This window comes from Tamandua tetradactyla, chromosome 22 (assembly GCF_023851605.1).
Source record: "Tamandua tetradactyla isolate mTamTet1 chromosome 22, mTamTet1.pri, whole genome shotgun sequence".
NCBI classification, from domain to species: Eukaryota; Metazoa; Chordata; class Mammalia; order Pilosa; family Myrmecophagidae; genus Tamandua; species Tamandua tetradactyla.
Genome location: NC_135348.1, coordinates 15,959,216 through 15,983,754, shown reverse-complemented (window position 1 = coordinate 15,983,754; position 24,539 = coordinate 15,959,216). Strand labels below are relative to the sequence as shown.

The 24,539-nt window shown below is 37.3% G+C and overlaps 1 protein-coding gene across 23 annotated transcripts in view; it reads left to right on the top strand.

Moving 5' to 3' along the window:
- FHIP1A (FHF complex subunit HOOK interacting protein 1A) overlaps positions 1 to 24,539 on the top strand; it is a 354,626-nt gene that overhangs the window by 99,524 nt on the left and 230,563 nt on the right. Inside the window, exon 3 of one of the 23 annotated variants that reach the window (XM_077139810.1) lies at positions 16,756 to 16,828. The exons of 18 other annotated variants lie outside the window; for them this stretch is intronic. In XM_077139810.1, coding sequence (XP_076995925.1) covers positions 16,769 to 16,828 — 60 coding nt within the window. In that variant the 5' untranslated portion in view covers positions 16,756 to 16,768. Of the gene's footprint in view, positions 1 to 16,740; positions 16,829 to 24,539 lie in introns of those variants that run through there. 4 more of the 23 variants (XM_077139809.1, XM_077139790.1, XM_077139799.1 and 1 more) reach the window with 4 other exon arrangements.

Genomic DNA, 24,539 nt, shown 5'->3' with positions numbered 1-24,539 from the left:
CAGCCATTGTCACTTTGTCTCATTTCACTCTTCCCACTTTTGGTTGAGAAGGTTTTCTCAATCCATTGATGCTGGGTCTCAGCTCATTCTAGGATTTCTGTCCCACATTGTCAGGAAGGTCCACACCCCTGGGAGTCATGTCCCATGTAGACAGGGGGAGAATGGTGAGTTTGCTTGTTGTGTTGGCTGGAGACAGAGGCCACAGCTGAGCAACAAAAGATGCTCTCTTGGGGGTGACTCTTAGGGCTAATTTTAAGTAGGCATGACCTATCCTTTGTGGGGTTAAGTTTTATGTGAGCAAACCCCAAGACTGGGGGCTCAGCCTATAGCTTTGGTTGTCTGCTTGTGCGAATATCAAGAATTCAACTTGGGGAGGTTGAATATTCCCCTGTTCTCACCATTCCCCAAAGGGGACTTCGCAAATACTTTTCCACTCACTGATCATATCACTCTGGGATTCATCTGGGCATCACTCTGGACAAACCAATAAAATCTAATGTCCTACCCAAGGTTCCATGTACTTATGTTATTCAACCAACTATCTCTTTCTTGTTTTTTAATATAGGTAGTTAAGGCGATAAATTTCCCTCTCAGCACAGCGTTTGCCACATCCAATAAGTTCTGATAAGTTGTATTCTCATTTTCATTCATCTCCAGATAGCTACTCTTTTCTCTAGCAATTTCTTCTTTGACCCACTGGTTGTTTACAAGTGTGTTTTATCTTCATGTATTTGCGAATGTTCTTGTTCTTTGATGGTTGTTGAGATCCAGCTTCATCACCTTGTGATCAGAGAAAGTACTTTGAATTATTTCAGTATTTTTAAATTTATAAAGACCTGTTTTGTGCCCCATCGTATGATCTATTCTGGAGAATGTTCCATGAGCATTATAGATGAATGTATAACCTTGTGCTTGGGGTATAATAACCTATTTATGTCTGTTAGGTCTAATTCATTCATCAAGTTATTTAACTTCTCTATTTCCTTGTTGATCTTCTGTCTTGTTGTACTGTCTGTAGAGGAGAATGGTATTGAAGTCTCCTACTATTATTGTTGAAACATCTGTCGCTCCCTTCAGTTTTGCCAGTGTCTGTCTCATGTTCTTTGGAGCTCCCTGATTGGAAGCGTAAACATTTATGATCATTATATCTTAGTGAATTGACCCTTTAATTAGTATACAGTGTCCTTCTTTGTCTCTTATGATATCTTTGCATTTAAAGTCTATTTTGTCCGATATTAGTATAGCTGTTCCTACTTTCTTGTGGTTGCAACTTCCATGAAAATCTTCTTCCATCCTTTCACTTTCAATCTATTTGTAGGCTTGTGTCTAATATGAGTCTCTTGTAGGCAGCATATAGCTGGGTTATGTTTCTTAATCCATTCTGCCAATCTCTGTATTTTAATTGGTGAGTTTAGTCCGTTTATATTCAAAGTGATTACTGGAAAGATATTTCTTGATTCCACCATCTTATCTTTTTTTTTAAATTTTATTTACATATTCTTTTCCCTCTTTCTCTTTGTATTCTTTAAATTACCCTTAGTGGTACTCTTCAATTCTGTGCCTTCTTCTGGACCTCCCTCTCCTCTTTTTTTCACCTGGCAGATTTCCTTTTAGTATTTCTTGTAGGGCTGGTCTCTTGTTGACAGATTCTTTCAGGACTTCTTTGTCTGTGAAAACATTAATCTCTCCTTCAATTTTGAAGGATAATTTTGCTGGGTACAGAATTCTTGGCTGGAAGTCTTTCTCTTTCAGGATCGTGAATATATCAGTGGTATGATATATCATACCACTGCCTTCTTGCCTCCAGAGTGCTAGTTGAGTAGTATGAACTCAGTCTTATTTGATTTCCCTTATATGTAGTAGATTGTTTGTCTCTTGCTGCTTTCAGGATTTTGTGCTTCTGTTCAACATTTGACAGACTGATTAGTATCTGCCTTAGGGAAGGCCTATTTGGATTTATTCTGTTTGAGTTCTTGGGCTTCTTTGACTTGTATGTTTATGTCCTTTATGAGGGTTGGGAATTTTTCCCCCATTATATCCTCAGCTCTTCTTCCCAGCCCTTGACTTCTCTCTTCTCCTTCTGGGACACCAGTGATTCTTATATTTGTGTGTCTTGTTTTTTTCTATTATTTTCCTGAGTTCCCATTCAGTTTTTTCCATCTTTTTTGTCATTTGCTGTTTTGAGTCTTTGAAGTCAATTATCCTGTCCTCTGTATCACTTATTCTTTCTTCTATCTCTTCAAATCTGGTGTTGTGGGCCTCTAGTATGTTTTTTATTTGATCAACAGGGTATTTAATTTCAATGATTTCCACTGTTTTTCGATTCTTTCTAATTCCTCTTTGTGCTCTTCTACTGTCTTCTTGGTCTCCTTTATGTTGTTTGCTACCCCACTTATTTTATTAAGTAGAGTTCTATGAACATTTTTGATTAGTTGTTCTAACATCTGCATCTCCTTTGGTGTTTTAATTTGGCATTTAGGCAGGGCTGTATCTGTCTGCATTGTGATATGCTTAGTGATCTTCTCCTGCCTTTGTTGCATATAAATATGTGGATTGATTTACTTTGGAAGTTGTTTTTTTTTTCAGTAACCTAAGGCCTTGTGTTTGCGGGATGATTGTACAGCAGGAAGCAGGGCATGGGGTGGACACTCAATGCAGTGATTTGTTTCAGGGCTGGTATGGGTGCAGTTTGGCGATGTTATGCTGATGCTTGTGAACGTGGGTGCCCAGTAGCCAGGGAGGATGTAGCTGTGTGGGTGCACTGGTTTGTGGGGCGTAACCCTGGTATGCGATTGTCTAAGGCACGGGGCCATTTGTGTAAATGAGTAGAGCTATGACAGCAGGTTGGCATTATGCATTCGTGAATTGGGGTCAGACATGACCTGGCTTCACAGGTCGGCCCTTTCTCAGAGCTGGGAAGTGAGACTGAGGGTTTGCACTTGTGCGGTTCTAGAACTGCTATAAAGTGAGGTTCCCAGAGCTGAACGATGTGATTGGGGGCCTGTGTGCGTGCGTGGACCTAGGAGTGCCATAGATGGATGTTCTGAGCTCAGGGAGGGCAGGGTGAGGCTGTGTGACACTATGTGTGTGTGGGGGGGCGGGGGTAGCCTAGGTATGAAGGTTAGTGCCTGCAACCTTTATGTGCTGACAACAGTCTGCAGGGAAAATGGAGTGAGGGGGGTGTTTAGTGCTTGGGAGGGGTGCAGGAGAGGTGGGTTGGGCTGCACTTGGGGTGGGGCCGTGGGACAGGTATGTGCACTGGGGGCTGGTGGGGTGGGGGCACCTGGAGCATAGGGATTGTGAGTGGGTGATACGGTTCAGGTATGTGGGGTATGGATAAGTGCCTGGTCACAGAGCTGCCCTGGTGAGGTAATGCCCCCAAGGAATGTGGCTTGGCTTACTTCTTAGATCCGTGCTCCTGTCCATGCACTCCTGCAGGCTCTGCGGCTCCGTGACAGGCTCCAGCTTTCTGCCTCTGAGTTCCTTGGCCTCTCCAGCCAGGGCTCCTGCATGTGGTGCAGAAGGCTCTCCCCGGCCAGCCGCACTCCCAAATTGCCACCTCAGTCACCCTCCTGTCCCTTCTCTAACTTTTCCATGGAGTAGGGCTTATCTCGAGCTGCTCTAGTCGGCCATCTTCCTGAAAGTCTGTTTGTTGCCTCTTTTTGTACAGCCCACCAACTGAGATTGGTTTTCATAATTTTGAATTGTTGGGGAAAAACAAAGATTATGCACACAGATTGTAGATATGCTGCAAAGCCTGATATATTTATTATCTGGCCCTTTACAGAAAAAAGTTTTTCTATATCTTATCTAAAGCAGTCCTTCAGTCCTCCAGAGTAGCCTCTCAACTTTATTTGAACTCTCTCTCCCGCTGATACTTTATTAATTACACTTCTTTTCCCCCTTTTGGTCAGGATGTAATTGTTGATCCCATGGTGTCAGGTCTGGATTCATCCCTGGGAGTCATGTCCCACGTTACCAGGGAGACTTTCACCCTGAATGTCATGTCCCATATAGGGGACACAGCAATGATTTCACTTCCAGAGTTGGGTTTAAAGAGAGTGAGGCATGTGGCCAACCTTTTCATAGTAATTAAAGCTTCCTTCTCTGGGCAGAATCCACTAGATCCTGTGGGTTACCTGCTGGTCTGAACTTTTTTCTTTTCCTGTGGACAGACCTATGCAGTGCAAGTCTAGCCTGACCACTAGACTTGTACTGAGTGATTAGCCAAACCACTGCAACTGATGGTCTTGGTTGTTCTGCATCCTTAATTTTCCTTAACCATTCTGTGCCTGCCCAGGTTCTTTAAAAATGGTCACAAAGTCCTTGCATATATATTAGAACTTACCTCTGTACACCCCTCCATTCTCCACACAGATAGTAATTTTTTTTTCCGCTTTCTTCTGTAAATCTTTCGATGATTGCAAATTATTAGAGCAGGCCCAGCTTGTAGGTTTTTTGACTGTTGTCAGGTGGAATCTATTGCATAGAGATTTTGTGACCACTATTAGGCCACCATGATCAGAGACTCTTTTAATAACATAATTGCCAACAAAGATGATGTCTAGAAGGACATGTGGAAAATTTAAAGTTTGTGCAGAGAAAGAAAAGGTGCATAAAGAGATTTTAAATTAGCAGCATAGGGACTTTGTAGCCACTCTTTTTATTTCTAGGCCTCCAATGTATTATTTTGACATATTGTACTAGCAACTCAATAAAATAAGGCAACTATAAATTAAGTAATGGGGGTAGAACCTACCAGTTTATCATTTGTTATTAAGTTAGTAGACATAGAAAAATCTCCTATCTTTCTGGTTGAATTGAGATAAGCCATTCTTTTCCCATAAAATCCTTCCAGTTTTCCTTTAAACATGCTCATATACCCTAAGAAGATATGTATAATCTGGGCGAAAGCTTAAAGTAGTTAATATTCCTAGGGACAACCTGTTGTAACTAGTGCAATGTGGAGAATGGGAGGAATGCAGAGATATGCACTAAGGAGCACGTTCAAGGACTTTATGGCCATTCTGTGATCATGGTTACTTTTTGAAGTCCAGCGCATTCTCTCTTCTTTCTTTGTTGTTGATTATAGTGGCATGTTTGAAAGTACTAACTGGAGACAACCTGCTTGGGTTTGAATCCTGGTTCTGCCTCTTAGTGCCCTTGTCACCTGGGGCAGGTTACTTGACCTTTCTGTGCCTCAGTTTCCTCAGGTATTAAATGAAAAATATAGCAGTATATGTACCTCAAACGTTTGCTGTGAGGAATATATTAGTTTACATATATTGTGTTTAAAACAGTGCCAGCCACATTGTAACTGCTGTTGAAGTCTTAGCTATTATTAGTAGTATTCATTGCATTCTTGGAAGTATGACCTAATTCAGGCAAGGATATTTTTAGGGCATTTGAGGAATTATGTTCGGACATTTCCAAAAAGAAGAGTTTAAGCATAATTCTTTGAAATACCTGAAATCAAAGAAAGATAGATGAAATTGTTGGCAGTGTTAATGTATTTTTCAAATAAGTTACTCACCATGGACACATCAGCATATACCTTTATTTTAAAGTATTTTTAGCTGACAGAAGTTGTCAAGGCATTGAAAAATGCTGCTGCTGCTAGCTGGGTATCTATCAGGGATGTTGGTTAAAATGGCACTTAGGTAAATACAAGTTTCACTGTAAATAATAATTTGCTGAACAGTATAAAACTATGAATTTAGTTTTGGAGAGGATAGAGAAATAAATATACATAGTTTGAATTCCAGTGACATCAGCAGTATAAATACCCACATTTAAGTCATTTGATAGAATAGGCTGGCCATTTATGGAGGGGGCAGTTTTCCCTCATTTTGTTCAGTAATATGATTAGAGAAGATTAGACGATTTTTATAAGTATAGGTATGTTATTGTAGTTAGATATACAGTAACATTTCCACATAAAATTTGCTTTCTTTAAGGTACAAAGGAAATTCCTAAAGTTCTGTCTTCATATTTTGTGGTTCCAGCCTGTTATTTTTTTGTGTGCTTATAATTAAGTGCATCTGTGTTAATGTTTGTACCTATATACAATAACATTAATTATGGTAGAAAACAAATTTAGGAGATTATGGGTTTACTTTTCTTAAATAAAAATACAATTCCTTTTTCTGAAAATGGTTTTCTTTAAGTGCACCAGAAAATCTGAGCAGAATTCTACCAGTTGATTTTTTTTTATTTTATAGATGAAATAGATGCTCCACTGATCCTTGATATAGTAATTTATGTGGCTGGCTTTCCACATGAGGGGGCAAGGTTTGATTATCATTAACTGTGATGTATCCCATGAGTAATATACATTTTTTTGTAGGTGTCTTTTTTATCCTATTTTTTTTTTTTTAAATAAGTTGGTGGCTATGTAAACATGTTCCCCTTAAATCAGTCTGCTAGAACATTTAGTGGAAAATAAATGCAGCTTCTTCAAAAGCATAGGATGGCAGTATTGTCAAGTACATGGGTGGTATGTGAGAGATACAGTCTGTTTGCAGGAGCTGAGTTTTTGTCATTTTTCTAGGATTTTGTGTCAAGTACCTCTACTGTCTGTGCATCTTAGGTGTGAAGGTGCAGTTTGTTTCCATGAACTCCAGTGTGAATGTGGAGCCTATTCTGAGATTAAACCTGTTGCCTTGATTTCAGTAAATCTTGATGACTGTTGAGGCATTTAGTTTAGCATTGTTGCTGTTCAGTGAATTAGTACTTCCTAATTTGGGATAATAGTATAATTTGGTGTGTTTGCACATTTTTATCTCATTTGATTCTTTGATGTTATTCCATAGGAAAAGTTATGATAAAATAAGCTTAAGTGACTTGCCCCGGGCCATTTAGATTGTATGTGACAGAATAGAATGCCAAACCCAGATCATCTGAATCCAAGCTTCCTTCTCATCCTTCTGTACCACATGCTTTTTTGTTCATTAGGACAGTGTTCTAGTTTACAAGCTGCTGGAATACAATATACCAGAAACAGAATGGATTTTAAAAAGGGAAATTTATTAAGTTGCAAATTTACATGTTCTAAGGCTGTGAAAATGTCCACATTAAAGCAATACTATAGAAATGTCCAATCTACAGCATCTAGGGAAAGATACCTTGGCTCAAGGAGGCCCATGACATTCTTCTGTCTCAACTGGAAAGGTATGTGTGAACATGGCAATGTCTGCTAGCTTTCTCTCTGGGCTTCTTGTTTCATGAAGCTCCTCAAGGGGCATTTTTGTTCTTCATCTCCAAAGGTCTCTCTGGCTGCGTGAACTCTTGTGGCTCTTTCCAAAATGGTTCCCTCTTGACAGGCTCCAGTAAGCAACCCCAACCTTGAGGGAGTAGAGAGACAACTCCAGGGAAACCATCTAATCAAAAGTGACCAACCACAATTGGGTGGGTCACATCTCCATGGAAACAATAAAAAGGATTCCACCCAGCAATATTTTAAACACAAATATAACATATATACAAAAAAGCAATATATTTCCAAGTACATTTTATCAAGTAGTTATAGAACAGAATTTAAAGTTTGGTATAGATTACAGTTCAGTGATTTTTTGTGTTTCTAGCTGCTCCAACAGAAATATCCATATGTTGATTCAACATTCATGCTCATTTGTTGAATCCTATCTTCTCTGTTATGCTCCTCCTTTTCTTTAAATAACATATATACGTAAAAGGAATAAATTTCAAAGTACATCACAACAGTGAGTTGTAGAACAGATTTCAGAGTTTGGTATGGGTTACAATTCCACAATTTTAGGTTTTTATTTCTAGCTGCTTTAAGGTACTGGAGGCTGAGAGAAATATCAGTATAATGATTCAGCACTCATACTTATTTGTTAAACCTGAACCTCTTTGTATAAATCCAGCATCACCTTTGATCTTTCTCTCAGTTTTTAGGGGTATTTGGGTTATTCCCATTTTAACTTTTACATGTTGGAAGGGGCTATTGATAATATGAGATAGGGGGATGGAGCTAGTTGATGTTTTGGAAGGTCTAACCTCTCTGCATTTCAGAACGTATCTAGTCCAGGGACCTATCTGGAGGTTGTGGTTTTGGAGAGGTACCCTAATACATGGAATCTTTGTAGAATCTTATATAATGCCCTAGGTATTCTTTAGGATTGGCAGGAATGGTTTTGGTTGGGGTTTGGCAAGTTATGATAGGTAGCAGTTTTTAACTGAAGCTTGCATAAGAGTGACCTCAAGAGTAGCCTCTCCACTCTATTTGAACTCTCTTCAGCCATTGATACCTTATTTGTTACACTTCTTTTCCCCCTTTTGGTCTGGATAGCATTGTTGATCCCATGGTGACAGGGCCAGGCTCATCCCCATCTCCTATGCTGCCAGGGAGACCTTCCTCCCTGGATGTCACATTCCATGTAGGAGGGAGTGCAATAGTTTCATTTGTAGAGTTGGGCTTAGAGAGAAAAAGGCCACGTCTGAGTAACAAAAGAGGTCCTCCGGAAGTGACTCTTAGGTATGGCTATAGGTGGGCTAAGCTTCTTCATTACATACATAAACTTCACAAGAGCAAGCTTCAAGATCAATGGCTTGGCCTATTGATTTTGGTGTCCATAATATTTGGCACAGTATCTGAGGTTTCCCCAGTGTGCACTTTAATAGTTTCATAATGTTTCTCTCATCCCTTGAGGAACTTTGCCAATACTTTTTGATTATCTGCTTAATATACTCTGGGGTGTTTCTAAACATTACATTAAGCTATACAGGATTAAAGGACTTCATTCTTATTCTGGGCTCCCTGTATTTGGATTGTTTAAATAATCTATCCAGACAAGTTGAGTTAGAGTATGTGCTACAGAAAACCTAGGTTCTGGACATAATAAAACTTTTTTCCTTTGGTCTCAAAGAGTAGGTGAAATTCTAAAATATAGGCCATGTCTTCCTTACCTCTGTATTCTCAGTTACCTTAATCCTTACCCGATCATCTTCATTCTTATCTCTAAATACCAGGTAATAGATGTATAAAACAGCCCCTCAAAATCCAAAAGTAAGAATTGCCACTCCTGATTAAATGTGACTACTATAAGAGTTTACAATCTAAGCTCCAGTTTTCTTATAATTATTTTCTAGATGAGGTCATACAGTATTTGCTCTTTTGTTTCTGGCTTATTTTGCCTAACCAAATGTCCCACAGATTCATTCACATTGTTCCATGCCTCACAGCTTCATTCCTTTTTGTAGCAGCACCTTGTTTGATCACATATTTACACAATCATTTGCCAGTCTACTTTTTGATCAGTGCATCTTTCAGCTGCCTCTGTCTACTGGGCCTTATGTATAATGTCCAAAGTCAACAGTCCATCAACACTCCCCATTTTAGATAATTTCATTGTTCCCAAGACAATGATAGCCAATAAACACACCCTCACCAAATAGAAAATCCAAACTTCCCCCCTAATTCTTGTCATTCCACCCATTATGTACCCCTGGAATTGCTGTGGTACTATTGATGTTTTCCTATTAAACATAGCCCATAGCATGCAATAGTAGTAGAGAGTGTTAATCCTCCCACTTCGTCCTTCTTTTTTAGGATGCTTTTAGCTGTTCAGGTTCTCTGTCCCTTCCAGGTGAATTTGGTAACTAGCTTTTTCAAGTCTTCAAAGTAGGTTGTTGGAAGTTTGATTGCTACTGTGTTGAATCTATAGATCAGTTTGGTTAGAATTGACATTGCAACTACATTTAACCTCCCTATCCATGAGTATGGGATGACTTTCCACCTATTTAGATATTCTTTGATTTCTTTTAACAATGTTATATCGTTTTCTGTGTACAAGTGCTTTACGTCCCTAGTTAAGTTCATTCCTGGATACTTGATTCTTTTAGTTGCTATTTTGAATAGAATTTTTTCCTTAGTTGACTCCTTGGTTAGGTCATTGCTTATATATAGAAACATTACTGATTTTTGCGCAGTAATTTTATAACCTCCCACCTTGCTGAATTTTTTTTTTTTTTTTAGCTCTAGTAACTTTATTGTAGATTTTCTCAGAATTTCCAAGTATCGTATCATGCCATCTGCAACTCATGAAAGTTTTACTTCTTCCTTCCCAATTTGGATGCCCTTTGTTTCTTTTTCCTGCCTGATTGCTCTCGCTATAACTTCCAGTGCTAGAATGTTGAATAATAGTGGTAATTGCGGTCGTCCTTGTTTTGTTCCCCACCTTAGGGGGAAAGCTGTCAGCCTCTCATTGAGTACGATCCTGGCTATGGGTTTTTCATATATGCCTTTTATCATGTTGAGAATATTACCTTTGATTCCTACCTTCTGAAGTGTTTTTACCAGAAAAGGATATTGAATTTTGTCAAATGCTTTTTCAGCATCAATCGAGATGATCGTATGATTTTTCCCTTTTGATTTGTTAATGTGCTATATTACGTTCTTGTGTTGAACCACACTTGCATTCCTGGTATAAACCCCACTTTGCCACAGTATATAATTCTTTTAATGCGTTGTTGCTTTCAATTTGCTTGTGTTTTGTTGAGAATCTTTGCATTTATGTTCTTTAGGCAGATTGGTCTAGTAGTTTTCCTTTCTTGTAGCATCTTTGCTTGGTTTTGGTATTAAAGTGATATTAGCTTCGTAAAATGAATTAGGTTGTGTGGTAATTAGATTCAGTTGTCAACTTGGCCAGGTGAAGCCACCTAGTTCTGTTGCTGTGGACATGAGCCAATGGTACATGAACCTCACCTGTTGCTGATTACATCTGCAGTCGGCTAGGAGGCACTGCTGCAGTGAATGATGTTTGACTTAATTGGCTGGTGCTTAAATGAGAGAGAGCAACATAGCACACCCCAAGCAGCTCAGCATACCTCATCTCTCAGCTCAGCCCAGGCCTTTGGAGATGCAGAGAGGAATCACCCCAGGGAAAGTTGTTGGAACCCAGAGGCCTGGAGAGAAGGCCAGCAGAGATTACCTTTAGCCTTCCCACGTAAGAAAGAACCTCAGATGAAAGCCAGCTGCCTTTCCTCTGAAGAACTAACAAAGTAAATCCCCTTTTATTAAAAGCCAATCCGTCTCTGGTGTATTGCATTCCAGCAACTAGCAAACTAGAACTGGTTGTGTTCCTTTTTCCTCCATTTTTTGGGAAAGTTTAAGCAGGATTGGTGTTAGTTCTTTTTGGAATGTTTGATAAAGTTCCCCTGCGAACCCATCTGGCCCTGGGGTTTTTTTTTTAGGAAGAATTTTGATCACTGATTGAATCTCTTTACTTGTGATTAGTTTGTTGAGATCTGCTTCTTCTTAAGTCAGCATAGCTTGTTTGTGTGTTTTGAGGAATTTGTCCATTTCATCTAAATTGTCTGATTTCTTGGAGAATAGTTGTTCATAGTATCCTCTTATGATTTTTTTATTTCTTCAAGGCTGTGGTAATAATCCCCCTCTCATTTCTGATTTTGTTTATTTGCATCCTCTCTCTTTTTTTTCTTTGTCAACCTTGCTAGTGGCCCATCAATTTTCTCAAAGAACCAACTGTTGGTTTTATTGGTTCTTTCTATTGTTCTTTTGTTCTTCCATTCATTAATTTGCTTTAATCTTTGATATTTCTCTTCTTCTATTTGCTTTGGGGTTAGTTTGCTATTCTTTCTCAAATTCCACCAAGTGAGCAGTTAAGTCCTCAATTTTTGCTCTTTCTTCTTTTTTTAAATAGGCATTTAGGGTAATAAATTAGCACAGCCTCTGCTACATTCCTTAAGTTCTGATATGTTATATTCTCGTTTTCATTTTTCTCCAGATAGCTACTGATTTCTCTAGCAATTTCATCTTTGATCCACTTATTGTTTAGGAATGTGTTATTTAATCTCCATGTATTTGTGAAAGTTCTTGTTCTTTGGTGGTTATTGATTTCCAGCCTCACTCCATTGTGATCAGAGAAAGTGCTTTGAATAATTTCAATGTTTTTTAATTTATAAAACCTGTTTTTTTCCTCAGCATATGATCTATCCTGGAGAATGTTCCATGAACACTAGAGAAGAATGTATATCCTGGTGTTTTGTGGTGTAATGACCTATATATATATTTGTTAGGTCTAATTCATTTATCAAATTATTTAAGTTATCTGTTTCCTTGTTGATCCTCTGTCTGATTGTTCTGTCTGTAGAAAAGAGTAGTATATTGAAGTTTCCTGTTATTATGTTGAACATCTGTTGCCCCTTTCAGTTTTGCCAGTGTCTGTCTTGTGTACTTTTGAGTGCCTTGATTGGGAGCATAGACATTTATGATTGTTATTTTTTCCTGCTTAATTTTCTCTTTTACTAATATATAGTGTCCTTTGTCTCTTATGATGTCTTTACATTTAAAGTCTATTTTGTTTAATATTCGTATAGCTATTCCTACTTTCTTTTGGTTACAGTTTACGTGAAACATATTTTTCCATCCATCACTTTCAGTCTATTTTTATACTTGTGTCTAAGATGAGTCTCTTGTAACAGCATACAGTTGGATTATATTTCTTAATCTATTCTGCCAATCTGTGTCTTTTAATTGGTAAGTTTAGTCTGTTAATATTCAAAGTTATTACTTTAAAGCTATTTCTTGCATCCATCATCTTATCCTTTGGATTTTATTTGCCAGATTATATGTTCTTTTCCCTCTTTCTCTTTTTATCTTTTAGGTTACCCTTATTGGTGCTCTTTAGTTCTCTGCCCTCCTCCAAACCTCCGTTTCCTGTCTTTTGTTTTTCAGCTGCCAGAACTCCCTTAGGATTCCTTGTAGAGCGGATCTGTTGTTGATGTATTCTCTCAGCCTTTGTTTGTCTGTGAAAATTTTAATCTCTCCCTCAGTTTTGAAGGACAGTTTGACTGGGTATGGAACTCTTGGCTGGAAGTCTTTGTCTTTCAGGATCCTAAATATATCATACCCATGCCTTCTTGCCTCCATAGTGCCAGTTGAGTAGTCCAAAGTCAGTTTTATGTGGTTTCCCTTGTATATAGTAGATTGTTTTTCTCTTGCTGCTTTCAGGATTTTCTGCTTTTCTTTAACATTTGATAGACTGATTAGTATGTATCTTGGGCAGGCCTGTTTGAATTTATTCTGTTTGAAGTTTTTTGGACTTCTTTGATTTGTATGTTTATGTCTTTTGTGGAGGTTGGGAAGTTTTCCCCCATTATATCCTCCACTAATCTTCCTAGCCCTTTATTCTTCTCTTCTCCTTTTGGGACACTAATGATTCTTATATTTGTGTGCTTTGTTTTGTATATCATTTCCCTGAGATCCAATTCAAATGTTTTCATGTTTTTTTGTCATTTGCCATTTTGTATGTTCAAAATAACTTGTCCTGTCCTCTAGTTCGCTTAGTTTTTCTTCTGTCTCATCAAATCTGTGTGTCTGTAGTATATTTTTTATTAGGTATGTAGCATCTTTAATCTGTGTGAGATCTATTTTTTTTTATTCTTTCAGATTCCTCTTTATGCTCTTCTCGTGTCTTCTTGATCTCCTTTATGTCATTAGCTGTCCCACTGATTTTATTTAGTAAAGTTATTTTGAGCATCTTTGATTATTTCCAAGTCTGTGTCTCCTTTGGTGTATCATTTAATTTGGTCATTAGACTGTGTTGTATCTGTCTGCATCTTCATATGGTTAGTGATCTTCTGTTGTCTTCACAGCATTGAACTATCTTGATAGGCTACTTTGAATGTTGATTTCCTTCAGTAATCTAAAGCTGTGTATTTGCGAGAAAGGTATGGAGCAGGATATGGAGTGTTGGGAGGGTCACAACAACATGGTGAACGGTTGTGGTGCACGTGTATGCATGGATTGGAGGCTCTACACTGGTGCTTCCTTGTCCTCATATCCCTGCTCATGCACTCTTGACGGATTTGGACCTCCATCTGGAAATGCACACACTAGGCTGTTTGTACTAGCTGGCCAGTCTCCAAATCTCTTCATCTCAGTTCTTCTGCTTTTTCAACCAGGACCCCCCTGTGTGGTGTAGAAGACTCTCCTAGGTTACTTTCACTCTGGAATCACTCTCCAAGTCTTTTTTTCTTTCCCTTCTGTAGCTGTTCTTAAAGTAAGGGTGAACTCAACCTGCCCTATTCCGCCATCTTCCTGGAAGTTGGTGACCCCCCAGTAATATTGGATGAGGTTAAAAGGACATGACTTTTCTGGGGTGCACAGTAGATTCAAACTGGCAAATACAGTTAAACATCTTCTAAGATGCAAGGAGGGAGGATTCTGTCACCCACTGATAAAAATTATATACATTGAGCTTCTACTAGCAAAGGGGGATGTAAAAGGAGAAAGGAAAGAAGCATTGGCCATTGAGTTGACTCATTTTCCAGTTATTTAACTCTGCTTATTTTAAAAATGGATTTGATAGTAAAAACCTAAAATTGTGGAATTGTAACCCAAACCAAACTCTGAAATCTGTTCTACAAGTAATTGTTGTGTGCTTTGCAATTTATTGCTTTTTGTATTATTGTTATTTGCCACAAAAAAGAAAAAAAAGTTGATTGTGATTAATTCACAGCTATATGATGATACTGTGAACCATTGTTTGTACACTTTGGATGATTACATGGTATGTGAATATATAATATATATCAATAACATTGCATTAAAATAAAAATGGATTTGTACCTAACAGTAAAACACATAGACGTACAAGCAAACCATTATTATAAGGGTAAAAGTATGCAAAAAATGGAGAAAACAGTTGTATCATAAGGCTAATCCTTTCAAGTATTAATAATTTTCCCTGGTCTATGGAAGGAACTGCATAGTAGATAATTTTACAATAATTTTTTTGAAAAGAGCCATAATTTTTTATTGTTGATTGAAAAATGAGCTGATATTTTGTGAGGAAAGTTAAAGAACTTGTCTTAAATATTATTACCAAATGGTGGATCATCTCACTCCTGCACAGAGGTGGACTACAATTACATCTTTAGTTGGATTGCTAACTTTCCATACAGATTGGGAACATGACCCTCATTTTAATTTTCATATTATTTATATCCCATCTTTTCCTAAAAAAAATAGAGGGAGGTGGTTAATAGAAATATAGGTTAAGAAAGAAAGATGAAACACTCAAGGTAAAAATCAGGGTATGCAATAACTGTTTTAAGAGATCTTCTACTGTTATTAGATGTGACCATAAATTTGAAGAAGAGCTTCATAGGGAACAGTTGGCTCAAATAAAGGGTGCCATAAGTTAAAACTTCACATTGCGCTAAGAGCAGGTGTCCTAAAGGCTGAGCCTCATTGAGGCAGGAATGGTGGTTCTGGGTAAATGGTGTGTGTAGACCTCAGCTGCTGGAGTGTGAGGACTTACATCCCAGTTTTCTTCTGTCAGTATGACATAGTTTTGACTGCTCTTTCTGATTTCTCTTTTCGTCTTACTTCAAATACCTGAGAAGGAAATCATCGGTTCAATTCATATGTTTTGAGTCTGACTACCCAAGTCATGATTTGCTGGGCAGCCAATAAATATCTCCCCCACTTAGATCAGGTGTCCCCTGATCCCCATGTAGACTTAATTTTTGTTGGGCTCCTGGTCAAAGGGTTTGCTGCCCTGTCTGAAGATTGATGAGAAGGTAGCTGGGGTGCAGAAGATTCCCAAAATGCCTTTAGTGCAATCATTTACAACTCACATAGTGTCTTTGAGATTTAAAAACATATTAGTTACCCAGGACCTTTTTTAAGAATTTAGACCCAAGAGAAAGTCCTTGTGTGGGTCCTTTGAAGAGGGCTCCAGGTACATGAGAGACAGTAGTCTTTCAACTACTACCCTGTAATCATTACAATATTGATTTTCACACAGCTGCTTCTTGTAATGTTGGTTGGTACAAGCCAAGCGTGTAATGTCAGAGTAAAATTCAGGAGAAATGATACTTTGAAGAGATAAAGCAGTGAGGTTGATGTATTTAACTCTGATGGTTAGGCTTAAATTAGAGATACAACTTAGGTTAAAGTAGATATTTTCTTAATTGACCTTTAATTAACCAAATTTCATGATTAATTCAACTTTCCATTCTCTCTGCGAAGCAAAGTGACTGCTGTCCACAGCATGCTGAATGCTAGAACTAGTGACTGATTAAATAGACCTGTGCATTGTGCTTTCTCCAGCTGAATTTTTAATTTGCCAATAGACAGCTGTGTGTATTTATGTCAGTTGTACTTAATATTGTAATTAAATAATTTAATTAAATGTCATAAGCCAATTAAATATGAGAGCAAAAAGACATTTCTATGAGAAGTTTGAGTACTTTGGAAAAACTTGATGAGATATACTTATAAAAAATGCTTTTGAATTGGGTGTAAGTGAAACGACTGTAAACTGTTGTAAAAAATACCAATAATATAAGGATTCTGAATTCAGAGTGCTTAAAATGTTTTTAAGTTATTAATCTATATTAAGGAAACCAACTGTGGGAAATTGAAGGTATGTATTATAGAATGGTTTATACAAGAAAGAAGATATGTAATACTAATCAGAAAGACCCTTATGCAAAGAAAAGAACTTGGTCCTATATCAAAAGTTTGGTGAATGAATGTATTATTCATATGTTTAAATGAAAATAGACGAATATTTTAATGATTTTTTATGATTCCCTTGATTAGTCAACTATTTTGATTAACAATTGAATGTCCAGTCTATTCATTCTGGGTAATGAGAGTATTTACCAAATCTGTTACATCAAAATGGCAGAAAACTCTGACTCTTTGAATTTAGTAATGAGGAATTCTATTATCTCTCATAACAGATATTTTCGTAATAGGTTTTGGGACAAGATGAGCAAGGACTGGATGGGTGGTGGTGGTAAGGGAGAGCAAACAAGTTTTCTGACTGCAGTGAGTACTGATTCTGATTTTTTTCTTCCATTCTATGCGCTATCCAGAATTTCTTCATGGCTAGATGAGCTAATTTCATTATTTATATAATATTTCCTGTTTTGCCTAAGCTTGTTCAAATTGGGTTTCTGTAACTTGTAATTTCAAACATTTTGATTAATATATGGTCTGAGGAAGTATCTGAGAATAAAGTCTAAGATTTTTTCTTTAGAATTTTCACTTTAATACCTGGTTAAATGAACCATTGGAATTTGAATGTTCCATGCTTGAAGGGCACAGTCATGCTAATTCTAACCCAGAATTTTTCCAAAGCTGGAATTACTAATTACCCATCATGTCTGTAGAAGGAACTTAAGGCCGCTTTTAAGCACTGCAGCTTTTCCCTGATAATTGTTTTAGGATAAGTGAATTGTAAAGGTTGCCCCTAAGAGATCTTATTCCAGATAAATGTGGGAAGATATATACTTACTAAACATTTTGGTTTTAGAATAGGTGATCTTGAGTTACTTTTTGTGAGGTTGAGTTGGTGTCAGAAATCATCTCTTCACTCTTTATAGTTTATAAAAATATATATAACCAAATAATCAGTGTGGAAGACATTTACCTTCAGTTTCTCTGTAGGAAAAATTCCTATAGGAGGAATTCATCACCAAGTCAAAATTTGTTTTGCCTTCAGAGCAAAGCTGAGTGTAGTTCTAATTGGGAAGGATAGAAGATATGAACTGAATTGATTGGGGATCTGAGGACAGAGGGTTTGTGGTCAGGATCTGCCCAGAGGCAGTCCCAGAGGCAGGAAAAAGTCTGATGTTGTCACAGTAAAACAAGTAGGCTCTTGGAACTTGTTAGCTGTCCTGGTATACTGAACTAGATGGAACCTGGAAAGGATAAGGATGCCAAGGAATTTAGCATTTTTTTAAATCTGTGGGATTGTAGTAGAGTTATGACTTTTACTTGTTTCCTCAAAAACAAATAAGGGGCAAGTAAAGATGAATATTGGAGAAATAGAATGGGTACGGTTCAATTTCAGAGCAAGAATATGAAGTTAATGTAAAATAATGTCTCAGTATAGGAGGCATTTAAATTTTTCAATTGTATTGAAAATGTGGCTAGACGCTATCCTTGTATTGACCGCATTAAAATAGGGAATTGGTAAAACTCCAGTACTCCCTGGTGTGCACCTGGTAGGGTGTTTTCAGTTGTTTTAAGGTGGCATGGACTCAGGACAAAATTACATGTTGTTTAAGGTGATTAAATTATAAACCAGGTGTCCACAAGCAAAAGTCTGCTTTAGTACTTAATGGCTGGCACTGGATAATTTGGGGTTCCCAAAATGTAAAACAGTTGAATTGTCTTCTGAGCTCTAGATCTTCTGCAAACCAGTTCCATTTACCTAGAGGTAAGTATGAAAAATCAGCGGTCAGATTTGAAAAGCTGTCTTGATAAAATAGGACAGATTACACTAAATTCAAAAGACTGATAGTCTACTAAGACTTGGTCAGTGACTTTTGTTTAAGGTGTTTTGCCATATGGTTTTCTCAAAAGGCCAAATACTGGGTTTCGGATTCTAGTATATATCCCTTAATAAACCATGTTCTTTGAACTAAGGCAGGACCTACTTACATTTTAGGGGTAAAACTCACATGGTATATGGAAAGTGGGGAAGGGAAGTGAACTGGTGATTTTGTAGATAGGAGTGACTTTTTTGGACAGAATAGTTAATAAAATATTTACTATGACTGCAAAGCTTCACTGAGTATTCTATGACCTTTGCCTAGAGAAGTGTCTCAACTAAATTAAGAAAAAAGACATACCTTAAATGAGTGCTGAATTTCAGAACACAAAAAATATGAAACCAATTATATAATATGAAAAGTGATTAAGAACTAGGGCAATTATTTCTTAAATTTATTAGCAAACCAAATTTATCTTCTGGGACAGAGGACAAATCTTCTCACCTCCTCAAAAAAGAACTCAAATATAACATTCCATTAATGTTTACAGCAAAAATGAGACTTGAACAAGAGGTACTTGTTTCTAGCTAGTCTATCCTACCCAAAGTAGCGTTGTTTAATTCAGCAATATGTACATTTAATTCAGCAAATGTACCTCTATTTATGCTGTGATAGGTGTATCTAATTTTTCAAGGGAAGACAGAAGTGAGTGAGATGGAAGAAGTGAAGATCTTATAGAAGAAAAGAAAAAAGGTTAAAATGCTAAAAACATGTATTAAATTTTTTAACCCAAATCCTCCATATTACCCCCTTCCATTCAATATGGGCATTTATTAGATAGCTCTTTAATTATCAAATACTAATAGAGTTTTATTTTCATATCATTATACATTATCAAATTGTGTGGCACGTCTTAAATCTGTCATATCTTTTAGGAAATGCTTTCTTAGGCTATTAACTGAACAAGGAGCATCTAATTATGTATGTGTGTGTATACCTAACAAAGTCATAACAACCTTTAGAAAAGGCCCACTACTTCCTCCTCCCCCAGGATGAATCTAAACACTTTGAGACCCATAGTTTTGCCTCTGGGAGAGAGTTGGAAACGTTGATGGAAATAGAGATTAGTGGGGGCTGTATTAGAATGGTATAGGCTGGTACTTACCAGAGAGATTGTTATATATTATTTAAACTGTGAAAGTAAATGATGCTGATCCTGGAAGCCCTAGTAGTACTGAATTTAGAGTCTCTTTATTGAGGCTGTTCAAGTCTGGAGGAACAGAATACGAAATGAAAACTGAAAAGGCCATTTTGACATGAAGGCTGGAGGAGGTGGTAAGGAAGGCTGAGCAGTCAAGGCAGGCCTTACCCAAGCAGGTTTATGAAAGGTTTGGAAGAGGCACAGAGAATGAACCGGGCAAATGAAGTAGGGATTATGTAACAGGATTACATCATTTTATGTAGTTCTGTTCTTTTGAGCAACTCAATTTTTATGTAATCCTTAGTAGAGGTGAAGCATTCACAAGTTAAAATGGCTTCTTGGGAACTAAGATATAGGAAAGACAGTAATTTAAGGGAAAAAGCTTTTAGGGAACTGCTTTTCTACACAGAGGTATGTGTACTGAGATCTGACCCCACGTCAGTGTTGTTACTTCAAATTGTTGGCTCGAGAGTTGTTAGCCTTGGAGCAGAATCTGGCCATCTAGGGGTTCCTCAGTTAGTGTCTGTGCGTGCCCCCACTCTGGAAGAAAGGATCAGTGTGAAAGAATAGTTTGTATTCTCCTTACCCTTAAGAGTGAACAGCAGCACAACTTGAGCCCTCCATTGAAATTAAAGTTGAGGAAAAATTCAGCAGTGTGCTTGTGTGGAAAAGCTCTCAGGATTAAGGTATGACTTTATTACTCTTGCAAGGTTTAAAATCATGCAAGAGTAAGGGCTAATAAAAAACTGATAATTTGGAAGTAGAACCCACTGATTCTAAAACCAGGTAAAGCCAGTCTCTTGGGATTTGATTTGACGGAGGAGAGCAAATGGGTAATTCAGAGGTTGCAAAACCCCATTTCCCCAACCAGGCAGCTTTTATATATTTCTCCCCCCAAACCTCCTAGCCAGCCTTCTGAGATCTTTCCATCCTAAAAACTACCCAGAACTTTGAAGGAACATTCCTTTCAAAATTTCTGCCCCAAGTTAAAGCTAGGATACCCTAAAACAGGTTGGGTTTAGGTAAAATTCCTCTCTGTGAGCAGGTATGAGTCATTATTTGAGAAGTATCTGCACAGCTCTAGTATGGGGTTACCCTTATACAAATGAATACTTAATAAATATTATTCAAGTAGAATAGATGAGTTGGGAAGCAAACTGATTCTTTCAGATATCAGCATCAATGGAAGCATTTACTAAGCTCTTTACCTCTTGAGGCACTGAGCCATGGATGGTACAAAATACATTAACAGATGCGACTTGTGCCCTTGGAGACCGAGGGCACCATCTGTGAGCTCATTCTTCTGTAAAATTTATTTCTGTTGTCATTCTCAGCTGACAGACAAATGAATAGTAGTTGGGGCAAAGAATAAGGTGACCAACTGAAAGCTAGCGTTTAGCTAAACTGCACCACAGGCTCTTCCTCTGTTCACTCCATTTTTTTTTCCTTTCCCATGGAGCTTCTGGAAGTACTTTTGAAACATGGAGCTGCTGGGAGTATTTTTCAAATACTATACTTGGTACAATTACTCCTTAGGTGTAAATATATTTAGAGCTTTTTTTTTTTTTCCTTTTTTTTTTATTAATTAAAAAAAATTAACAAAACATTTAGAAATCATTCCATTCTACATGTACAATCAGTAATTCTTGATATCATCACATAGTTGCATATTCATCATTTCTTAGTACATTTGCATCGATTTAGAAAAAGAAATAAAAAGACAACAGAATAAGAATTAAAACGTTAATAGAGAGAAAAAAAAACCTATACCTCACATGCAGCTTCATTCAATGTTTTAACATAATTGCATTACAATTAGGTAGTATTGTGCTGTCCATTTCTGAGTTTTTATATCCAGTCCTGTTGCACAGTCTGTATCCCTTCAGCTCCAATTACCCCTTCTCTTTTTTTTTTTTTTTTTAATTAACGGAAAAAAAGAAATTAACCCAACATTTAGAAATCATACCATTCTACATATGCAATCAGTAATTCTTAACATCATCACATAGATGCATGATCATCGTTTCTTAGTACATTTACATCAGTTTAGAAGAACTAGCAACACAACTGAAAAAGATATAGAATGTTAATATACAGAAAAAATAAAAGTAATAATAGTAAAAACAAAACAAAACAAAACAAAACAAGAACCTATAGCTCAGATGCAGCTTCATTCAGTGTTTTAACATGATTACTTTACAATTAGGTATTATTGTGCTGTCCATTTTTGAGTTTTTGTATCTAGTCCTGTTGCACAGTCTGTATCCCTTCAGCTCCAATTGCCCATTATCTTTCCTGTTTCTAACTCCTGCTGGACTCTGTTACCAATGACATATTCCAAATTTATTCTCGAATGTCCGTTCACATCAGTGGGACCACACAGTATTTGTCCTTTAGTTTTTGGCTAGACTCACTCAGCATAATGTTCGCTAGGTCCATCCATGTTATTACATGCTTCATAAGTTTATCCTGTCTTAAAGCTGCATAATATTCCATCGTATGTATATACCACAGTTTGTTTAGCCACTCTTCTGTTGATGGAGATTTTGGCTGTTTCCATCTCATTGCAATTGTAAATAACGCTGCTATAAACATTGGTGTGCAAATGTCCGTTTGTGTCTTTGCCCTTAAGTCCTTTAAGTAGATTCCCAGCAATGGTATTGCTGGGTCGTATGGCAATTCTATATTCAGCTTTTTGAGGAACCGCCAAACTGCCTTCCACAGTGGTTGCACCATTTGACATTCCCACCAACAGTGGATAAGTGTGCCTCTTTCTCCGCATCCTCTCCAGCACTTGTCATTTTCTGTTTTGTTGATAATGGCCATTCTGGTGGGTGTGAGATGATATCTCATTGTGGTTTTGATTTGCATTTCTCTAATGGCCAGGGACATTGAGCATCTCTTCATGTGCCTTTTGGCCATTTGTATTTCCTCTTCTGATAGGTGTCTGTTCAAGTCTTTTTCCCATTTTGTAATTGTGTTGGCTGTCTTTTTGTTGTTGAGTTGAACAATCTCTTTATAAATTCTGGATACTAGACCTTTATCTAATATGTCGTTTCCAAATATTGTCTCCCATTGTGTAGGCTGTCTTTCTACTTTCTTGATGAAGTTCTTTGATGCACAAAAGTGTTTAATTTTGAGGAGCTCCCATTTATTTATTTCCTTCTTCAGTGTTCTTGCTTTAGGTTTAAGGTCCATAAAACCGCCTCCAGTTGTAAGATTCATAAGATATCTCCCAACATTTTCCTCTAAGTGTTTTATGGTCTTAGACCTAATGTTTAGATCTTTGATCCATTTTGAGTTAACTTTTGTATAGGGTGTGAGACATGGGTCTTCTTTCATTCTTTTGCATATGGATATCCAGTTCTCTAGGCACCATTTATTGAAGAGACTGTTCTGTCCCAGGTGAATTGGCTTGACTGCCTTATCAAAGATCAAATGTCCATAGATGAGAGGGTCTATATCTGAGCACTCTATTCGATTCCATTGGTCGATATATCTATCTTTATGCCAATACCATGCTGTTTTAACCACTGTGGCTTCATAATATGCCTTAAAGGCAGGCAGCGCGAGACCTCCAGCTTTGTTTTTTTTCCTCAAGATGTTTTTAGCAATTCGGGGCAACCTGCCCTTCCAGATAAATTTGCTTATTGGTTTTTCTATTTCTGAAAAATAAGTTGTTGGAATTTTGATTGGTATTGCACTGAATCTGTAAATCAATTTAGGTAGGATTGACATCTTAACTATATTTAGTCTTCCAATCCATGAACACGGTATGCCCTTCCATCTATTTAGGTCTTCTGTGATTTCTTTTAGCAGTTTTTTGTAGTTTTCTTTGTATAGGTCTTTTGTCTCTTTAGTTAAATTTATTCCTAGGTATTTTATTCTTTTAGTTGCAATTGTAAATGGGATTCGTTTCTTGAGTTCCCCCTCAGCTTGTTCATTACTAGTGTATAGAAATGCTACAGATTTTTGAATGTTGATCTTGTAACCTGCTACTTTGCTGTACTCATTTATTAGCTCTAGTAGTTTTGTTGTGGATTTTTCTGGGTTTTCGACGTATAGTATCATATCGTCTGCAAACAGTGATAGTTTTACTTCTTCCTTTCCAATTTTGATGCCTTGTATTTCTTTTTCTTGTCTAATTGCTCTGGCTAGAACCTCCAACACAATGTTGAATAATAGTGGTGATAGTGGGCATCCTTGTCTTGTTCCTGATCTTAGGGGGAAAGTTTTCAATTTTTCCCCATTGAGGATGATATTAGCTGTGGGTTTTTCATATATTCCCTCTATCATTTTAAGGAAGTTCCCTTGTATTCCTATCTTTTGAAGTGTTTTCAACAGGAAAGGATGTTGAATCTTGTCAAATGCCTTCTCTGCATCAATTGAGATGATCATGTGATTTTTCAGCTTTGATTTGTTGATGTGGTGTATTACTTTAATTGATTTTCTTATGTTGAACCATCCTTGCATACCTGGGATGAATCCTACTTGGTCATGATGTATAATTCTTTTAATGTGTTGTTGGATACGATTTGCTAGAATTTTATTGAGGATTTTTGCATCCATATTCATTAGAGAGATTGGTCTGTAGTTTTCTTTTTTTGTGATATCTTTGCCTGGTTTTGGTATGAGGGTGATGTTGGTTTCATAGAATGAATTAGGTAGTTTTCCCTCAACTTTGATTTTTTTGAAGAGTTTGAGGAGAGTTGGTACTAATTCTTTCTGGAACGTTCGGTAGAATTCACATGTGAAGCCGTCTGGTCCTGGACTTTTCTTTTTAGGAAGCTTTTGAATGACTGATTCAATTTCTTTACTTGTGATTGGTTTGTTGAGGTCATCTATGTCTTCTTGAGTCAGAGTTGGTTGTTCATGTCTTTCCAGGAACCCGTCCATTTCATCTAAATTGTTGTATTTATTAGCATAAAGTTGTTCATAGTATCCTGTTATTACCTCCTTTATTTCTGTGAGGTCAGTAGTTATGTCTCCTTTTCCATTTCTGATCTTATTTATTTGCATCCTCTCTTCTTCTTTTTGTCAATCTTGCTAAGGGCCCATC